This window comes from Orycteropus afer, unplaced genomic scaffold, assembly GCF_000298275.1.
Source record: "Orycteropus afer afer isolate SDZICR_OR568_19922 unplaced genomic scaffold, OryAfe1.0 scaffold00199, whole genome shotgun sequence".
NCBI classification, from domain to species: domain Eukaryota; kingdom Metazoa; phylum Chordata; class Mammalia; order Tubulidentata; family Orycteropodidae; genus Orycteropus; species Orycteropus afer.
In genome coordinates this window covers 1,180,791-1,199,033 of record NW_006921786.1, presented here as the reverse complement: position 1 = coordinate 1,199,033, position 18,243 = coordinate 1,180,791, and the positions used below count along the sequence as shown (strand labels likewise).

Here is an 18,243-nt window from a genome sequence, read left to right as displayed (position 1 = left end):
AGAAAAAGAGAGAGTTTCGAGGAAGCTGATCCACATTTGGGTTGCCTTAAAATGTCCAGTTAATAGAAATAGCAAAAATTTTTCTTGCTTCAACCATGACAATTCCACTCTCCCCTCAAGTTATACTGCTTTTTCTCTTTTCTTTTTTTGGGGGGATTTTTTTTTTTTTTTAGTCTTATATCCCTTTCTAAAAATTAACTCTAAAAATATCACCACAGTCATGTAAAATAAAACTTTTTCACAGAAACATTGGGTATATTTTAAACCATTTTGTGAGATGATTGTGGTGCTCAATGGTATTAAAAAAAAAAAACCTCACTACCATTGAGTCAAATCTGTCTCATAGTGACCCTTCCTTGGGTTTCCAAGTCAGTATCTCTAAGGAAGTAGATTGCCCAGTCTTTCTTCCGAAGATTGGCTGGTGGGTTTGAACTGCCAGCCATCTGGTTAGCAGTCACATGCCTTAGGCACTATGGCACCAGAGCTCTCACTCAATGGTATAGCATTCTAAATTAATGGAAGTGGTGTTTTGGCTGATAGGCCCATATTTAGGGCTAAATATTTATTTTATTCAAGTCAAATTCTCGTGTGTAGCATTTAAGACCCTTTCTGTCACATACTTGAGTGAGCTTGGGAGGGTAGAGTGGGAGCTGGGTGAAAGCCATAGTTATTTTCAGCTGCAAAAATTATCAGTGGGAGGAAGGACCTTGTCAAAGAGGAAGATGAGATGTTCGGTATCCTGCTAGTATGGTTAAGCATGGTCAAGGGGGAAGAGATCAAGGGAAAAAGAGGAATCCAACCAGGGGGGCTGAATAAAGATGTGGAGGATGGAAAACCAATCTGAGAGTCCAGAACTGAATGAAAAATAAGGAATCTAGGGGATTGATAGTCTGGGGACAAAGGCAGAAACTCCCACATCAGAGAATCTGGCCAGCTTCATTTGGAGTTGTGGGCTAGGACACTCACTCTTAATGAGGTAGTCACAGAAACAGCTTTAACACAACTTGGTCCCAAGCTATCTCCCTAGACATATGGTAGATTCTTGTCGGACAAGGTTGCTCCGTATTGCTCAAAAAATTTCAAATGTTCCTTCTTCCACAGTCTTATTCTTTCTGTTTCTTTTCTTGCATCTAGATCTTTTTTTCCTGGAACTACATCTGTCAAATCCAATCTATTCCTTCAAGGATCATCTCAAATGCCACTTTCATGAGGCTTTTTCTGATTCCTCTGCCCAAATACTACATCTTTATTAAAGAATTTTGCATATGCTGTCATAGTCAGTGTGCTAATTTTGAAAAGATAGTGAGAAAGAGATAGCAAAGTGTTAAGGGCAAGGGTCTATTCTATGCCATCTCCTTTGGGTCTCTACCCATAAATTTTTATGCATTCCAGAATAATTATTGGTATATTTATTTTACCTTCGCCACAATATTGTAGGGAGCTCTGGTAGCATAGGGACTAAGGCATTTGACTGCTAACCAGAAGGCTGGCAGTTCAAACCTACCAGCCACTCCTTGGAAGGAAGGTAAGGCTGTTGTAGTTGTTACGTGCTGTGGAGTCAGACCTGACTCATAGCGACCCCTCCTTGGGTTTCTGAGGCAGTATCACTATGGAAGTAGATTGCCCAAACTTCCTTCCCAGGAGTGGCTGGTGGGTTTGAACGCCAGCTTTCTGGTTAGCAGTCAAGTGCCTTAGGCACTATGCTACCAGAGAAGGTAAGGCTAGCAGCTTACTAAATTATACCCTAATTGTCAACGTAAAGGAGTTAGAGCAACTCTGGACCAAATTGTTGTTACAGTTACATTTATCAGGCAATAGAAGCAATGATAGAGGGGCAAAAGATCTTTATTTGAGTTCTGCTCTATTTAGGCAAGGCATTTAACACCACTCTGAACCATGGTTTCTTCAACTATAAAATGAAAAGAGTTATTTGTCCTATCCACGTTCCAGAACTGTTGAAAGAAAAAGATCAAGATAATATTCACAAGATGTTTATAGGCTATAAAATAATAAGCAGTATTTTACGTATGATACGTAAATAGGACATTATCAGTATACCCCCCTCCAAAAAAAAAAAAAAAAAAAGACATATTCACTGCTATCAAGTTGATTCCAACTCATAGCGACCCCCATTGGGTTTCTAAGGCTATAAATCTGTACAGAAGCAGACTGCCCCATTTTTCTTCTGCAGAAGGGTTGGTGGGTTTGAACCACTGACATTTTGATTAGCGGCCAAATGCCTTAACCATTACACCACCAGAGCTCCTTATTATCAGTATAATGTTCTTTTATCCATTAGTAATTATAAATTATTCATTCAACTAACATGTATTGCTGTCTACTATTTGATAAGCCGACTCGACGGCACATAACAACAACAACAACAACATTTGATAAGCAAAAGGACAGCACAGCAGAGACGATGTGCATAATGATTAAACTGGGCAATCTACCTCTGTAATGATACTGCCTTGGCAACCCAAGGAGGGGTCACTATGAGTCAGGTCCAACTCGATGGCACATAACAACAGCAACAACATTAACTGCATAAGCAGATTAATCTTTACTGCTTGCTTAACGTGATGCAAGTTGGTAAAGAATTGTTTGGTTATGCAGAAATGAATGTTTTCTTCTACAACCACCATTAAGAAATACTTTCCCTTGACTTTTAGTCTTTTGCTATTCTTTTTCCAAATTTCTATAATTTTCCTATATATATTATTTTTGTAATTAGGGAGATACATAAGCATTGGTTTGACCCTAAAAGGGTTATTTTTGCTTCTCCCAAATTTCTCCATGAAGAGTTATCAAGTTCCATTGTCTACATAAGATTATATGCTTTGTACTATTGGAACTGCTAGATGTTGTTGTTGTTGTTTGCCATTGAGTCAAACCTGACTCATAGCAACCTCTCCTTGGGTTTCTGAGGCGATATCACTATGGAGGTAGATTGTCCAACCTTCCTTCCGAGGAGTAGCTGGTGGGTTTGAACTGTCAGCCTTCTGGTTAGCAGTCTGCTAGATGTTAGGTACCAGGAATGTTCACCATCCTCTCTCTTAAGCACTGAGCGGGATGCTGTATCTATAAGATTTTGTATTCTTGTTGGATTTTATTACAGTACACTCCCGGAAATTTCCTGTATGATGCTCACAGATTAAAAAAAAAAATGTCCCTCTTCCATACTTGTTTTAAATTAGGACTAAGCAATGTATTATTTGAAATGTAAGTCTGGAACTACCAAAAATAATTATATGATATATGACAAAACCAAATTATAAGTGCCTTATGAATGATTCCCACCTCCTCTGCAATAACTTTCAATTATGAGTACCTCTCTTGAAGAAACGCTGGTGTTAGAGTAGTTAAGGCATTTGGCTGCTAATCAAAAGGTCTGTTGGTTTGAACCCACCAACTATGGCAGATGGATGGGACAGTCTGCTTCCTTAAAGATTTACAGCCTTGGAAACCCAATGGGGTTGCTATGAGTTGGAATTTACTCAATGGCAGTGAGTTTGGTGGTTTTTGGTTTGGGTCTCTTGCAAGTTATTTATTTATTTTTCTTTATAAAGCAAATGAGTGGGCATTGGGATTGCTATGGAAGGGACTTTATATAAGTGAGTCACTGGTGCACAGGTATCAAGTTCGGACCAAGCATATTCCTAGAAAATAACATCACCACCCATAGTTTTCGGTATGTAAACTGATGGACCTGGAGTAATCTGTAGAAAAAAGTGAAGTAGCTATTAGAAAATTTACATGTTGAGTCCTGACTCCTCTAGGGCTTATTTTTCTCTCTTTAATTCTTTGGCCATAACTTCTCTGAAATTCACTTGTTATTTTCTTTCATTTTTTAGGCTCTCTTTACAAATTATCCTTTTTCATTTTTAAAGCAGTAATACATGTACCCAAGTGGTATGAAAAGGTATAGTATGAAAATTCAGCCTCTCTTCCACCTTGTCACCAAACACTCAGTTTCTGTCTCTGGAGATCACCAGTTAACCAATTTCTTGAGTACCCTTTCTTTTCCATTTCTACCACCACCTCTCTAGAGCAGACTCTTTTTCCCTTACACCTATCTTTATTTAACACCAGTTTGTCTTTTTCTGGGACAAATTATCATTTTCCCATCAGGCAGAATAACCAATAAAATTGTCTGGGTAAGATCTGCGCTAGATTTTGACACAGGTAAAACATATGAATGAAATAAAAGAGGGGGGCTATTTCATGGTGGCCATGGGGAGCTTACCAAGAGCCTCCCATACAGTCAAATCTCTGTAAAAGTTTATTGGGTAATTGAAAGCCAATGAAATAAGCATGTCTTTTACAGGGATCAGAAAGGAAACTAGCTTCAGTGCAACCCAAAACCCAATGCTGTCGAGTCGAATCCGACTCATAGCGACCCCTCCTTGGGTTTCTGAGGCAGTATCACTACGGAAGTAGATTGCCCAACCTTCCTTCCAAAGACTGGCTGGTTGGTTTGAACTGCCAGCCTTATGGTTAGCAGTCAAATGCCTTAGGCACTATGCCACCAGAGCTCCTTTCAGTACAACAGAGGGTGCCAAATAAGAACTAACAAAAGATGGATGCCATAGTAATCACAATTGTTAATGTCAATTGAATGAGTAATGGGTGCCAGACATTGTTCTATGTGTCTAAGAACTTTATTTCTTATTTATTCTTTGTAAACCCCTATGAGGTAGTACTTCATTATATATTTTATAGAGCAGGAAACTGAGTATTGGGAATATTAAGCAAGTTGCCCAGGGCATTGAGCTGGTGGGCAGTCAAGATTCAAATCCAGGTCCCAATTTCAGCTGATGGGGACAAGGAAGATTAGGATAAAGAAATCTAGGGCAGCTTGGAATTTGCAAACTAGGCTTTTGGTGGCACTTTCTATATATTAACAACATTTTGGGTATTGATGAGGATCAAATAGATGCATAAAATATGAATCCTCTCCAAAGAACTTGTGCATTGTAATTTTTAAGCCTGTGATCCTGTTGTTTTGAAGGTGACCCAAATAATTTCATTAAAGCTCTCCTGGTTTCTCAGTCAGACTATAATGCTCCTAAAGACAGAGTTTTTTCAATTGCCTCATATACATGTGGAAGCTAGACAATGAATAAGGAGGACCAAAGAAGAGTTGATGCTTTTGAGTTATGGTGTTGGCAAAGAATACTGAAAGTACCATGGACTTCCAGAATAATGAACAAATCTGTCCTGGAGAAAGTGCAGCAGGAATGCTCCTTGGAAGGGAGAATGGCCAGGCTTTATCTCACCTACTTTGGTCATGTTGTCAGAAGGGACCAGTCCCTGGAGAAGGATATCATACTTGGTAAAGTGAAGCATCAGTGGGAAAGGGAAAGACCCTCAACAAGATGGATTGACACAGTGGCTACAATGATGGGCTCAAGTGTAGCAAGGAGTGTGAGGATGGTGCACGACCAGGCAGTGTCTCATTTTGTTTACAGACTCACTGAGTCAATGGCACCTGACAACAACAACAAAGACAGTCAGTGGCAGCTATGACCTTGTTCCACTACATACACCAGTATTCATTCTTGAATTTACTCTGTACCTCAGTTGCCCCAGATCCAAATGTGACAGATAACCTAAGGGTGAACAAGAAGAGCACCTAGAAAGCCCCTGACTCTTTATAGCAATGGTCAAAATATTGGTGAAATCTGGAAAAAGACCTGAAATTAATGTATATCTTTGATCTATATGCAGAGTGAAAAAGTAGATTATTCTCACTTACACATTGCTCAATCATGAGCTGAGTGGTACAGGGAACAATTAAGATGCATCTCTCAATGACTAGAAATGAGGCTTTGCATTTTCTTCTTTACATTAAAAAATCATACATTAGGCAGTTTCTATCTGTAGAATGGAAGAAAGGCCCAGCGAGCTAGTTTCAAAATCAGCAAAGAAAACTCCGGGATCGCAAGGGCCCGATCTGCAACTGATGGTACGGATGATGCAGGACCAGGTGGTATTTTGTTCCATTGTGCCTGGTTGCTAGAGTCGAGGGAAGAATCAACAGTAGTAAATAACAACAATCTATAAAATATGGCATTTACTGAAGGAGTTTACAAACTGGAGAAACAAAATATACAGCTGGGAGATGCCTTAAGATTGAAGATTTCAAAAATAACATAAAACCAAGAAATATTTGAAAAAGCATAAAGCAAGTGGCCATGAGCAGCAGAGATGGTGGAGCAGGATAGAATCAGCAATGGTATTGGGTTAGGCACTAAATAGATCTGCTTACTATGGCCACTCCTCGGAAGGAAGATGGGGCAATCTACTTCCGTAGTGATAATGCCTCGGAAACCCAAGGAGGGGTCGCTATGAGTCGGTCAGATTCCACGGCACTTAACAACAACAACAACATGGTGAAATAGCAGCCCTATAGCTCACCTCAAAGCAGAGCTGCTCAATAGCATCAAAAAGTTACAGATGTGCCATAAAATGTTGATTCCTTCAGCTTTAGGGTGCTGGACTAGCAGGGGAGGCCAGAACCTCGCAAAGGGGCTCTAGTTGTGAGAAGCCAGTCCATTGGCTCCTCAGAGGGTGCCTGCTGAGTGGGAGTCTGATAGTGTACCCTACAATCCCCAAAGTAGGCAAGCACAATGGTGACATTTACCACGTGCTGAGTGGAACCAAGCAGGGCAATTACTTAGGCTGCCAGTTGAGAGTATAATGCTGTCTGCTGCTATAAGACACTGGAATTGCTGGGAGGGTTGGTGTTCCACGGTCCCTGGAAGCAGGGCATGTAGCCCAAAGGACAGTCTGCCAAAGTAGGGCACAGAAAGGCCAAGTAGGGTCTCCTGGTGGGGACAACTCCAAGCAGTATCTCCAAATCTTGGATTTTTGAATACATCAGATGTTCCTGTGTATTTGTGGTGGCAGGGTGATTCCTTAACAATTCATGGGCTGTTGGAAGATTAGGGTTTCATCATCTTTTGAAATATTTGATATAAAAAAAAGTTCAAATGGATTCAAAACGTATTCTCATTACCCTAGATATTCCAACATCACATTTGTCAATGAAGAAAAAGCAGAACTGATACATTTTAAAATATTTCAAAAGTTACATGAAATATGGATTTACTTTTTTTAAAATCATCTTCTTGTGTAGTTTTCCCACAATGATAATTATGATGAATGTAAATACTGTCTATCATCACTTAAAAATTTTTGATCAGGAAATATGTGTTATCATTTCAACTACAAAGCCAGATACAAGTAAGTTTTATTCATGAAACCTAGTTCAAGTTTCTCCTTAAAAATTTTTTAAAAGATGTTATCTGAAAGCTTTAGACATATCTGGCATTTAATATTTTCTTAATGCTATATGTATTATATTTATTATATTACATAAATAGATGTAAAGAAATACAAAGACAGTTTTTCTCCAAGCCCTTTACAGATACAGCCAAATCACTTCCATGTTATTCTAGGATAAAATATATTAATGTTAATATTATCACTTTTTATCAGTGTGTTATGACATGAAAAATGTTGGGAAGTACTGCATTAAAACATCTTTTACTACTAGAAAATACTCAACCTTTCTTATTACAGCAAGCAAGTCACACGAGTAGAGGGGCAGGATGGTATACTGTGCAGAAAGAACAGCTTGGGCAAAAGCAAAGTGGTGGAAGAGTAAGGAAATTCCTGAAATTGCAAGGATATTGCAACAATGAGAGGACTTTTTCATTTTAAGTTGTGAAGGCACATAGCTTAACTTTGCAGAGTTAGGAAGAAAGGATCAACAGGTAAAAATTAACCCTCACGAAATTAATATTAATATTTCTATCATTTAATATGTTAAATATTAAATATGCAAACATGATGCAAGACGTGGCCAGCAAAGCCAAAAAGAATTGGTGAGAGAAGCCAGGTATCTGGCTGTCTAGCCACTGCCTTTATCCACTAGCCTGTCCCTTCCTTTCAGATCATCTTCTCAAATTATCCATAGGAGATTTATTCACATACTCAATAAGAAAAATATTTCTAATTATAACCAGCCATTCTTAATATGAATGAGAATTATGTGGGAACACTTGATTGCCAACACGCTTTTTTGCCAAACAATTCCTTTTGACTTAAGAAAGAAGAGGCAGCTGCATTGTTTCCATAACTATCCATATAAAAGAGCCCTTGGAATGAGGCTGACTCGTCCTGCTTTAAAAAGCTCCAAGGTAAGTGGGAACGGGACCTGGCTTTTCAAGAGGGCTACTCGGGCCACTCGGGCCACACCACCCCGTCTCTGCTGCAGCTGCTAGCTCTGGTACTGCTGTTCTTTCTGGTACTGCAAGTACCTGAGAATTCTGTTGCCTTCTCTTTCCAACAGCATGCCACGCTGCATTTTTTTTTTTTTTTTTTCCCTGTTAGTTAATCAAGTGTTTTTCTCTTTCTCTTTTACAGAACTGCCTCACTTCCGGGCTATATCTCCTCACTTGCTAACAAGGTAAGATCTCAACTAACCAGTCCCTGAAGAAGAATGTGAGTGCTTCTGGGATGGACTAGTGTCACTTAGCAACCTTTGAGAAAGTGCTTGTCTCAGTATGTATCCTCTAACAACCTGACTTTAGGAAAGTTGCTGGAGAGAAAGAGAGCAAGGGCTTTTCTTTCAGAACGCACATTGCCTCATTTATGATCAGGCCTTGGTGGGGTGACATTTTAGCAAGAGAACAGTTTGTGCTAGAATATTACTGTGTATTTGCAGGACAAAAATTTGCGTTAAGCTTACTTTGCTAACAATGTCAAATATGATAAAAATATATCCGGCTATTAGAATCCATTTAGTAATAGATAAGAAAGCCAATAAATAAGAAAGGAAGTATTTAGGACTCTAATTCCTTTAAATGTTTTTAAACCCTTTTAAAAATCACTTTATCCAAAGCAGAATGTAGTAGGAAACCAAAACACCATGGAATTTTGGTTACATACACAATAAAAGGATTAACCTGCCCTTCTACAACATACTGCATTTCTAAAGAGACTGTTGAGTAGCTGATTAAAATGAGTTTCAAGTAATTTGATCATGTAATGACTGAAGTAGCATTCTTTGCCCAAAGGGCTGCAAACATTTGTTTCCAAGCCCAGAGCTTTCTTCTACTGATGTTACTGACAACGTGTGGTTAGCACAGAATGGAGCAACCAGACACATTCCTCAGAAGGAAATTTGGGATAACAACAAGAAAATCATCCTTGGGGTAGAAGAATGAGGATAATGTTTGCTATGGCTTTTATCTTCAATTAGAATAATTGGGTTAACCGATTAACTGGCTTTAATATGCAAATAAGTTATATTAGAGAAATTCTGAAAAGCACCCAATTAAAAAAAAAAAAAGGTAAACAAAATAATAATCCCAAGAGATACTTAACTCAAGCACTTCTGGCTGAACATCTGTAAGAGAAAATGAAGTTCACTTACATTACCTTACAAGAAATGGAATTTTGTTTCATTATAATAAATGACATTTTGTATATAAATGGAAATCTAACCTATTTCAAATTGCTTTTTTTAGATTTTTTTTCCAAACTATCTTCAAAATAAGGAGCTGTAGTGGTGAAGTGGTTAAAGCAGTTGGTTGCTAACCAGAATGCTGGCAGTTCAAACCAGGTGTTCCATGGGAGAAAGATGAGGCAGTCTGCTTCCATAAAGATTTACAGCTTTGGAAACCTTATAGGGCAATTCAGTTCTGTCCTAAAGGGTCTCAAAGGCAGTGGCTTTGGTTATCTTCGCAATATTGCATGTTGTTGTTGTTGTTGTGTGCTGTAGAGTCAGACCCGATTCATAGGGATCCCTCCTTGGGTTGCCGAGGCAGTATCACTATGGAAATAGATTGCCCAGTCTTCCTTCCGAGGAGTGGCTGGTGGGTTTGAACCACCAGCCTTCTGGTTAGCAGTGAAGTGCCTTAGGCACTATGCTACCAGAGCTCCCACGATATTGCATAGGTTGTGAATTAAGAAAGGTAAATATTATAATCCCTATTCTAAAGATGGAAACATCAAGGCTCAGAAAGGTCAAGTGACTCACACAAGGTCACAAGCTACTTAGCACTGCCAGGACTATAACCCAGCTTCCTGATTAGAAAGGCCAGTATTTGTGGATTAAAGGAGAAAATGTGTGTAAATCCCTGAGTACAACATTTCGTACAAAATACCATCTAATACTTTCAGTTCTTGTGATTATGGTTGTTTCAATGATGATAGTATGGTGTGCTGTAGAGCTGCCTAGTAGACTTTCCAACTGGGCCCATGAAATATCAATATAAAGAGTCATCGGTGCATATGGTAGACCAGAATTCCTAATGTGAAACGTTTTATTTCTTTTAGGACCTCGGGCCTCTAAACCGCAGCCATGAGTGCAGACTCAGAAATGGCTGTTTTTGGGGAGGCCGCTCCTTACCTCCGAAAGTCTGAGAAGGAGCGCATTGAGGCCCAGAATAGGCCCTTTGATGCCAAGACATCTGTCTTTGTGGTGGAGCCTAAGGAATCCTTTGTAAAAGGGACTATCCAGAGCAGGGAAGCAGGAAAAGTGACTGTGAAGACTGAAGGTGGAGCGGTGAGTAGAGCCCCAGGAGTCTACCATATTGCCTTAATGTATTTTTTTTGTCACTCAATTGACATAAATGACCACAATTTCTGTTTATCAGACGCTGACAGTAAAAGATGATCAAATTTTCCCCATGAATCCTCCGAAATACGACAAGATCGAGGACATGGCCATGATGACTCACCTGCATGAGCCTGCTGTGCTGTACAACCTCAAAGAGCGTTATGCAGCCTGGATGATCTACGTGAGTGCCCCTCTCCTCCCAGTGGTCTTTATAACCTTTATTATCATCACCATGTGCCCTAAGAGCCCACTGCTTCCATTTATGCTACAAGGGACTACACAATAGTTTCACTAGTAGTATAACCAGTTAAAAGGTTTATTGTCATTGTAAGGGACAACCCAACAACCTGCCAACAGTCACCCAAAGCCAGGAAAGCCATTGTCCACGTTGACTTGTTTTGCCACACATGACTTGAATAGACAAATGATCAGCTACTGCTTCATATCTCAACCACATGCCTACATATTCTCCCCCTATTCAGCTGCAGAATTATTCAGAGGAAAAAGATAACCTTACCTTTTAATGCTTAAACATTATTTTTCAATCAGTTGTATTCCCACTTCTCCAAACTAAAGATAATTTATACCTGTGTGTTCTATTCCCTACTACTCTAGAATGTCACCTCCTCGGTGCAACCTTCCTAACTTCTCCAGGCAGAGCTGATGTTCTGTCCCATTGTTTCTATCCCTGCAGTCACACCGACAGTGTTCATCTGTGATCATTGATCAGCATGCTTGTCTCTGCATGCTAGAATTTCCTTAAGGGATATCATCTCATTTATGTTTCATTCTTATTGTCTTACAGAGTGCCTGGCACTGAGTAAATATTTTTTAACGTAATCTATTTGTCACATTCATATTTTTCCATAGTTTAGCCAGTGCTGATAGTCAGCTTAGCAACACTTGGTTAGTTGACCTGGTGTTTATGGTCAGACCATCCATTCTGATTGGTTGGTGTCTATCCTGGATCAGTTGTCAAAGATTTTGAAAATCCCCTGGTTGTAATCATAACATATTTATGGAATTTTATGTTCTGTTTCTTTATAATTTAGTAGTATTTTGTAAAATATTTTGTCTGTGCTACCATATACGTTCATGTTTCCTTTTAAAATGTCTGCATCCTATTGTCTTAAGAAGACTTACCATAGTTCTCCTAATCAGGCCCTTACTGTCAGACACAAATTTCTATCTTCATAACTTTGAACTACCTTAAATTTGAAAAGGAAATATATATTAATTTCCTATAACAGTAAATAGGAACCCTGGTAGTGTAGCGCCTAAGGCACTTGACTGCTAACCAGAAGGCTGGCGGTTCAAATCCACCAGCCACTCCTCGGAAGGAAGGTTGGGCAATCTACTTCTGTAGTGATGCTGCCTCAGAAACCCAAGGAGGGGTCCTATGAGTCCGATCTGCTTCGACAGCACGTAACAACAACAATGTAACAGTAAATGTGTGTCATCGTATGCATAACAAAACAAAACAAAATACACTTTTGGAGCTCCTGCTATGTGAATACCAGAGTGACAGGCCCCAGGGGGAATAGTGCTATTGTTGTTCAGTGCTATCGGGTGGGTTCCAACTCATAGTGACCCTATGTACAACAGAATGAAACACTGCCCAGTTCTGCACCATCCTCACCATCATTGTTACCTTCCATCTCATTGAAGTTCTTGTTTTTCACTGACCCTCGAATTTACCAAGTGTGATGTCTTTCTTCAGGGACTGGTCCCTCCTTATAACATGTCTAAACTATATGAGGCTGTCTTGCCATCCTCCCTTTTAAGGAGCATTCAGGCTGAACTTCTTTCAAGTCGGATTTGTTTGTTCTTCTGGCAGTGCTTTGTGTATTCAGCATTCTTCACCTATACCATAATTCAAAGCTACCAAATCATCTTTGGTCTTCCTTATTCTTTGTCCAGCTTTCACATGCATATGAGGCATTGAAAAATACTGAGGCTTGAGTCAGGAGCCCTTTAGTCCTCAGGTGATAGCTTTGCTTTTCAAAACTCTTGCAGCAGATTTGCCCAGAACGAAATTCCAGAACACTTCATTGTGCTCATGCAGAACCTGTACATAGATCAAGAGGTTCTAAGACCATACCATTTGAACGAAACAAGGGGACTGTGTGGTTTAAAATCAGGAACGGTGTGTGTCAGGGTTGTGCCCTTTCACCATACTTATTCAATCTGTATGCTGAGCAAATAATCTGAGAAGCTGGACTATATGAAGAGGCAGCATTAGAACTGGAGGAAGACTCATTAACAACCTGTTATATGCAGACAGGGAATAGTAAGAAGTCTAAATTATGGTCCCTTCCCTTTAGGATTTCACTTGTTGAAACTTGCAACTAGTTTTCTTGCTGGGACCTTGAAGAAATGCATTCATTTACAGTGCTCCATTTATGTGAAAATTCATTTAATTAGTGAATTGCACAAATAACAGAAAATGTCTCTAGTAGCTTGTTCTTTCTTTTTCCTTGTGCAGACTTACTCAGGCCTCTTCTGTGTCACTGTCAACCCCTACAAGTGGCTGCCAGTATATAACCCTGAAGTGGTGACAGCCTACCGAGGCAAAAAGCGCCAGGAGGCCCCACCCCACATCTTCTCCATCTCTGATAATGCCTATCAGTTCATGCTGACTGGTGAGTGAGTCAAGTGTTTCTAATGCATTATCTTTTTAGAGCACAACTATAGGAGAAAGAGACTTCAACTACTCTCAATGCAATCTTGAGTGATGGTCACCTTTTGTTGAGGATGGTGTATTTGCAAGAAAGAAGGTTTCAGGAAGGAGAGATTTTGTAATCCCTAATATTACATATGAGGAGCTCTGGTAGCATAGTGCTTAAGGCACTTGACTGCTAACCAGAAGTCTGGCGGTTCAAACCCACCAGCCACTCCTCAGAAGGAAGGTTGGGCAATCTACTTCCATAGTGATACCGCCTCAGAAACCCAAGGAGGGGTCGCTATCAGTCGGGTCTGACTTGACAGCACATAATAACAACAACAACAACATTACATATTGCCTAGTCTCTTAAACTTTTAAAAGTCAACAAAGTTTGGCCATAGTTACTTTTGAATGGCTGAAGAACTCAAATAAATTTGAGTAAAAAACCATACCTATATATACACACACAATTACACACATACAATCACACACGCAACTCTATCCTCATTACCAAGAGCCAAAAAAAAAAAAAAGTAAAATTTGCTCCTGTGGCCTTATCTTTAATTGTGACCATTAAAAGATAGCACAAGTACTATTGCCCTTTGCTCAGAACCAACCTGAACAATTTCATTTTTCCCTAAAAAAAATGGCAAAAAATATAAGTGATGGCTTCCAAAGCTACTGCCTTGACTATGCTTATTCCTCACACACAAAAATAACTCCAGTGCCCATTGTTCTCTACTTACCGAGCCCCCAATAAATGTCATTAAATTAAGCTGTGAAGGCCAAGTCCACTTTATATATTTGTTCAGTGGTAGAATATTAAAAAGAAAATATCTACTGTTCCAGGAGAATACAGCCATGTGATCACTTACGCTATGGATTTCAAAGCCTTTTTTTTTTTTTTTAACCACAGAATCTCTTCTTCAAATGAAATATTTCTTGGGAGACTTGAATGTAAAACAGATAAAAGTGGATGTACTCTGTTTGAGTAGGTCCAAGTATGTGAAGTGGTGGGGGCAGTGGGGAGTATAGAAAAGAGCACCAGAAAATACGGTAGGCCTAGAGCTCACCAAGCCCTAGGGACTGCAAAGCCCAGTTTGAAAATTGCTAAGTTCATTTCATTTTACTTTATTTACCTTTAACAAATATATAAGAAAACAATGTTTAAAGTCTACAAATTTTCTTTTGTAGACCGGGAGAATCAGTCAATCCTGATCACGTAAGTGGATTTTATGTTTTCTTTCTTTTTTTTTTTTAATTAAGAGACTTTATTTTTTTAAAACAGTTTTAGGTTTACAGAAAAATTGAGTGGAAAGTACAAAGAGCTCCCATATATGACCCATGTATCCCCACTTTCCCCACATGTCCTCTATCATTAACACCTTACATTGGAGTGGTACGATTGCTACAATTGATGAGTGAATATTGGTAAATTATTATTAACTAAAGTCCATAGGGTTCACCTTCTGTCTGCACAGTTCTGGATGTTTTTAAAAGCATTACAGTATCACATAGAACAGTTTTACTGCTCTGAAAATGCCTTGTGTTTCACCTATTCATCCCTCTCTCTCCTCCTGAAACTCTGGCAACCAATGATCTTACTGTCTCTACGATTTTGCCTTTTCCACAATGTCGTATGCTTTTTTTAATGGTTGCATTATCTGTCCATTTGGGGACCTCATGTGATTTGGTTGCTCTTCAACAGCGGAGAATCCGGGGCAGGAAAGACTGTGAACACCAAGCGTGTCATCCAGTACTTTGCAACAATTGCAGTTACTGGAGAGAAGAAAAAGGAGGAAACTGGCAAAATGCAGGTGGGCCTGACAGTCACAGTTACAATCTGGACTCAGTGAGGGCTCTGAGAAAGTCTGGAGCCCTGTGTGTGAGAACTGCTCTTTCCTTGCAGGGGACTCTGGAAGATCAAATCATCAGTGCCAACCCCCTACTAGAGGCCTTTGGCAACGCCAAGACTGTGAGGAATGATAACTCGTCACGCTTCGTAAGTCTCTTGGAGACGACTGTAGACACTTTTAACTGTCAAAATTTATGGGAGCTTTGATAATACATTCTCTGAATCTTTTTCATTCATTTTACATCACATCATGTTTGTATACTTTTCTTTTGGAGCATGTGATAACATGGATCAAAGCCATGTCTTAGAGAATATGTGTGACCTTTTTCCTGAGTTCTTTCTCATCTGTCAAATTACTTACAATTTGTCACAATTTTTAACATCAAATGTAAAATTATTTTACCTACAAAATAGGAGATACATCTTTTTGTCCAGTTGATATACCCTCTGAATTGATTTATTATCAAAATATTATCATCTTTAGAGTTTTGAGCTTCTCAAAGTTTGTACTATTTGCAAATAAGTAGTAATATTAGTTTTACTTTCAAGGGTAAATTCATCCGAATCCACTTTGGCACCACAGGAAAACTGGCTTCTGCTGATATTGAAACTTGTAAGTGTCTAATGCCAATTTACTGTCAACTAGGGCTCAAATGTCTTTTAAAATCATATCTGTTTCTTATAATTTATAAAATTTACCAATAACCAAATTTGCAGTTCATGAATTTTGATACCTTTCCTGTTTGCTGTGTGTTTACTTCTAGATCTGCTAGAGAAGTCTAGGGTTACTTTCCAGCTTAAAGCTGAAAGGAGCTATCATATTTTTTATCAGATCACATCAAATAAGAAACCAGAACTAATCGGTAAGAAATCTCATAGCTTCTTTCTCAGATTACAGCATGAGCATCTATCAATGTATGAGCCAAACTAGTATTGCATATCTGAATTCTGTTGAGTTTATATTTCATTTTGTTTTTGAAAATTGCTTTATAATTAAAAAAAAAAATTATATGTTCTCATTACAAAGATTCACAAGAAAAGCAAAGGAAAACTGAAAATAAAACCCCAAAATTCTATCACTATGAAATAACCACTATGAACACTTGGATGAATATCATTCTAGTAATTTTTTATCTATATTTTTACATATAGATATGTACATATAATGTTACGTAAGTGGAATAATAGTTACATGCTCTTCTGTAATTGACTTTTATTTTTCCACTTAGTAGTAATTTTTTTTCCATGCCAATACATATAGCTCTTCATCATTACTTTTAATGGTTGCATAGTATTCCATTTAGAGATAGCCATAATTTACTTAACTATACCCCTTTAAAGGAGCTCTGGTGGCTCAGTGCCTAAGACATTTGACTGCTAACCAGAAGGTTGGCAGTTCACATCCACCAGCTGCACCGTGAAAGGAAGACAGGACAATCTATTTTTGTAAAGATTTACTGCCTTGGAAACCCAGTAGAGGTCGCTATGAGTTGGAATTGACTCGATGGCAGTGGGTTTGTTTGAGTTTTATATCCATTTAAGGATTTTTAGGTTGTTTCTAATTCTGAATTTTAAAGAGTAAAAGTTGTAATGGTTATCCTTACAGGTAAAACTTTCCCCACTATGTGATTATCTTCTTTGGATTATAGTCATTTTGTTGTTGTTGTTATGTGCTGTCGAGTCAGACCCAACTCATAGCGACCCCTCCTTGGGTTTCCGATTGCCCCATTTTCCTTCCAGGGAGTGGCTGGTGGGTTTGAACCGCCAGCCTTCTGGTTAGCAGTCAAGTGCCTTAGCCACTATGCTACCAGAGCTCCCATAGTGATTTTAGGAGAGTGGAAATAATAGGAAACATCACAACTTCAAATTCAAGTTATTTGAGATGGTGTTAAATATTCTATAATTGTCCCATCAAAGCCCATCATTCAAATTTCAACCAGCCATCATATGGTACCTTAGATCTTGTCAAGAGATCTCTTGTTTTTATGAAGAGAATAATTCTGCTGATATTTGCTCTATTCTATGCATTTAGAAATGCTTCTGATTACCACAAATCCATATGATTACCCATTCGTCAGTCAAGGGGAGATCAGTGTGGCCAGCATTGATGATCAGGAAGAACTGATGGCCACAGATGTAAGTTAACATGAGAAAATGATATTTGTTATGTTGGATTGGAGCAGTGGTTCATCCGGATAAATACTTAGTCTCTAGAGTAGATACAGCAAAGGTGGATTCAAGGATGAACATGGATATGCTGTCTGGAGTCCACTGAAAAGATCAGGATGTAGTCCTAAAACATTTGACTTTTCCTCAGTATTCTTCTAAAGAGTCGTGTTTTCTGAATTTAACTAAATTATTATTTTTTAAAACTCTACTTGCATTAGACTTATACCACCTATCAAAATAACAAGTTCCTTCAGTTTATTTTTGTTGTGCTCTACCCTGTTTACTTCTGAATCTTCAGAGGCTATACATTCATGATCCTAATGCTTTGTTTTGGCTTCTGGTCAACCACATCCCTGTGCACTCAATCTAAGGAGATCCTTGACTCCCATTAGTGCTGGTAGTGCCCTCAGCTTGACCAACAAGCCAAGAATTGGAACATGAGCTATGAATAGTAAGTGTGTGGATCATAATTTAATAGTAACCCTATTGGTTATATTGGCAGAGTGCTATTGACATTTTGGGCTTTACTAATGATGAAAAAGTCTCCATTTACAAGCTCACTGGGGGCGTGATGCACTATGGAAACATGAAATTCAAGCAAAAGCAGCGTGAGGAGCAAGCAGAGCCAGATGGCACTGAAGGTATCAATGTAGTCATCCACTTGAATCCACATTTATTTGAAAATCACATTTCTAAGTATTTACCCTTGAGTTTCCCTAGAAAAATAGAACTAACTTTTAAGAAGTGAGTTTCAAAGTATAACTAAATAATATACTAAATGAACCATGGACATTAGATGGATGGTTCCTGTGATTTTTGAAATTCTTCAGAGCAAGTCATCCATAATCAAAGTCTTGAACTTGGTGCAAAATTGGAAAGAATATTCAAAAAGATACAACGAAAACACTGATATATATATAT

At 38.7% G+C, this 18,243-nt stretch overlaps 1 protein-coding gene across 1 annotated transcript in view; it reads left to right on the top strand.

Annotated features, from left to right (window-relative positions):
• Nucleotides 1–10,375: 10,375 nt before the first annotated feature.
• Nucleotides 10,376–18,243, top strand: part of LOC103203080 (myosin-2) — a 27,567-nt gene continuing 19,699 nt past the window's right edge. The window contains exons 1-10 of the mRNA XM_007948040.2: nt 10,376–10,579; nt 10,671–10,814; nt 13,119–13,275; nt 14,493–14,520; nt 15,007–15,115; nt 15,208–15,300; nt 15,703–15,766; nt 15,918–16,016; nt 17,186–17,289; nt 17,825–17,963. Of these exons, the coding sequence (XP_007946231.1) occupies nt 10,376–10,579; nt 10,671–10,814; nt 13,119–13,275; nt 14,493–14,520; nt 15,007–15,115; nt 15,208–15,300; nt 15,703–15,766; nt 15,918–16,016; nt 17,186–17,289; nt 17,825–17,963 (1,141 nt within the window). The remainder of the gene's footprint in view (nt 10,580–10,670; nt 10,815–13,118; nt 13,276–14,492; nt 14,521–15,006; nt 15,116–15,207; nt 15,301–15,702; nt 15,767–15,917; nt 16,017–17,185; nt 17,290–17,824; nt 17,964–18,243) is intronic.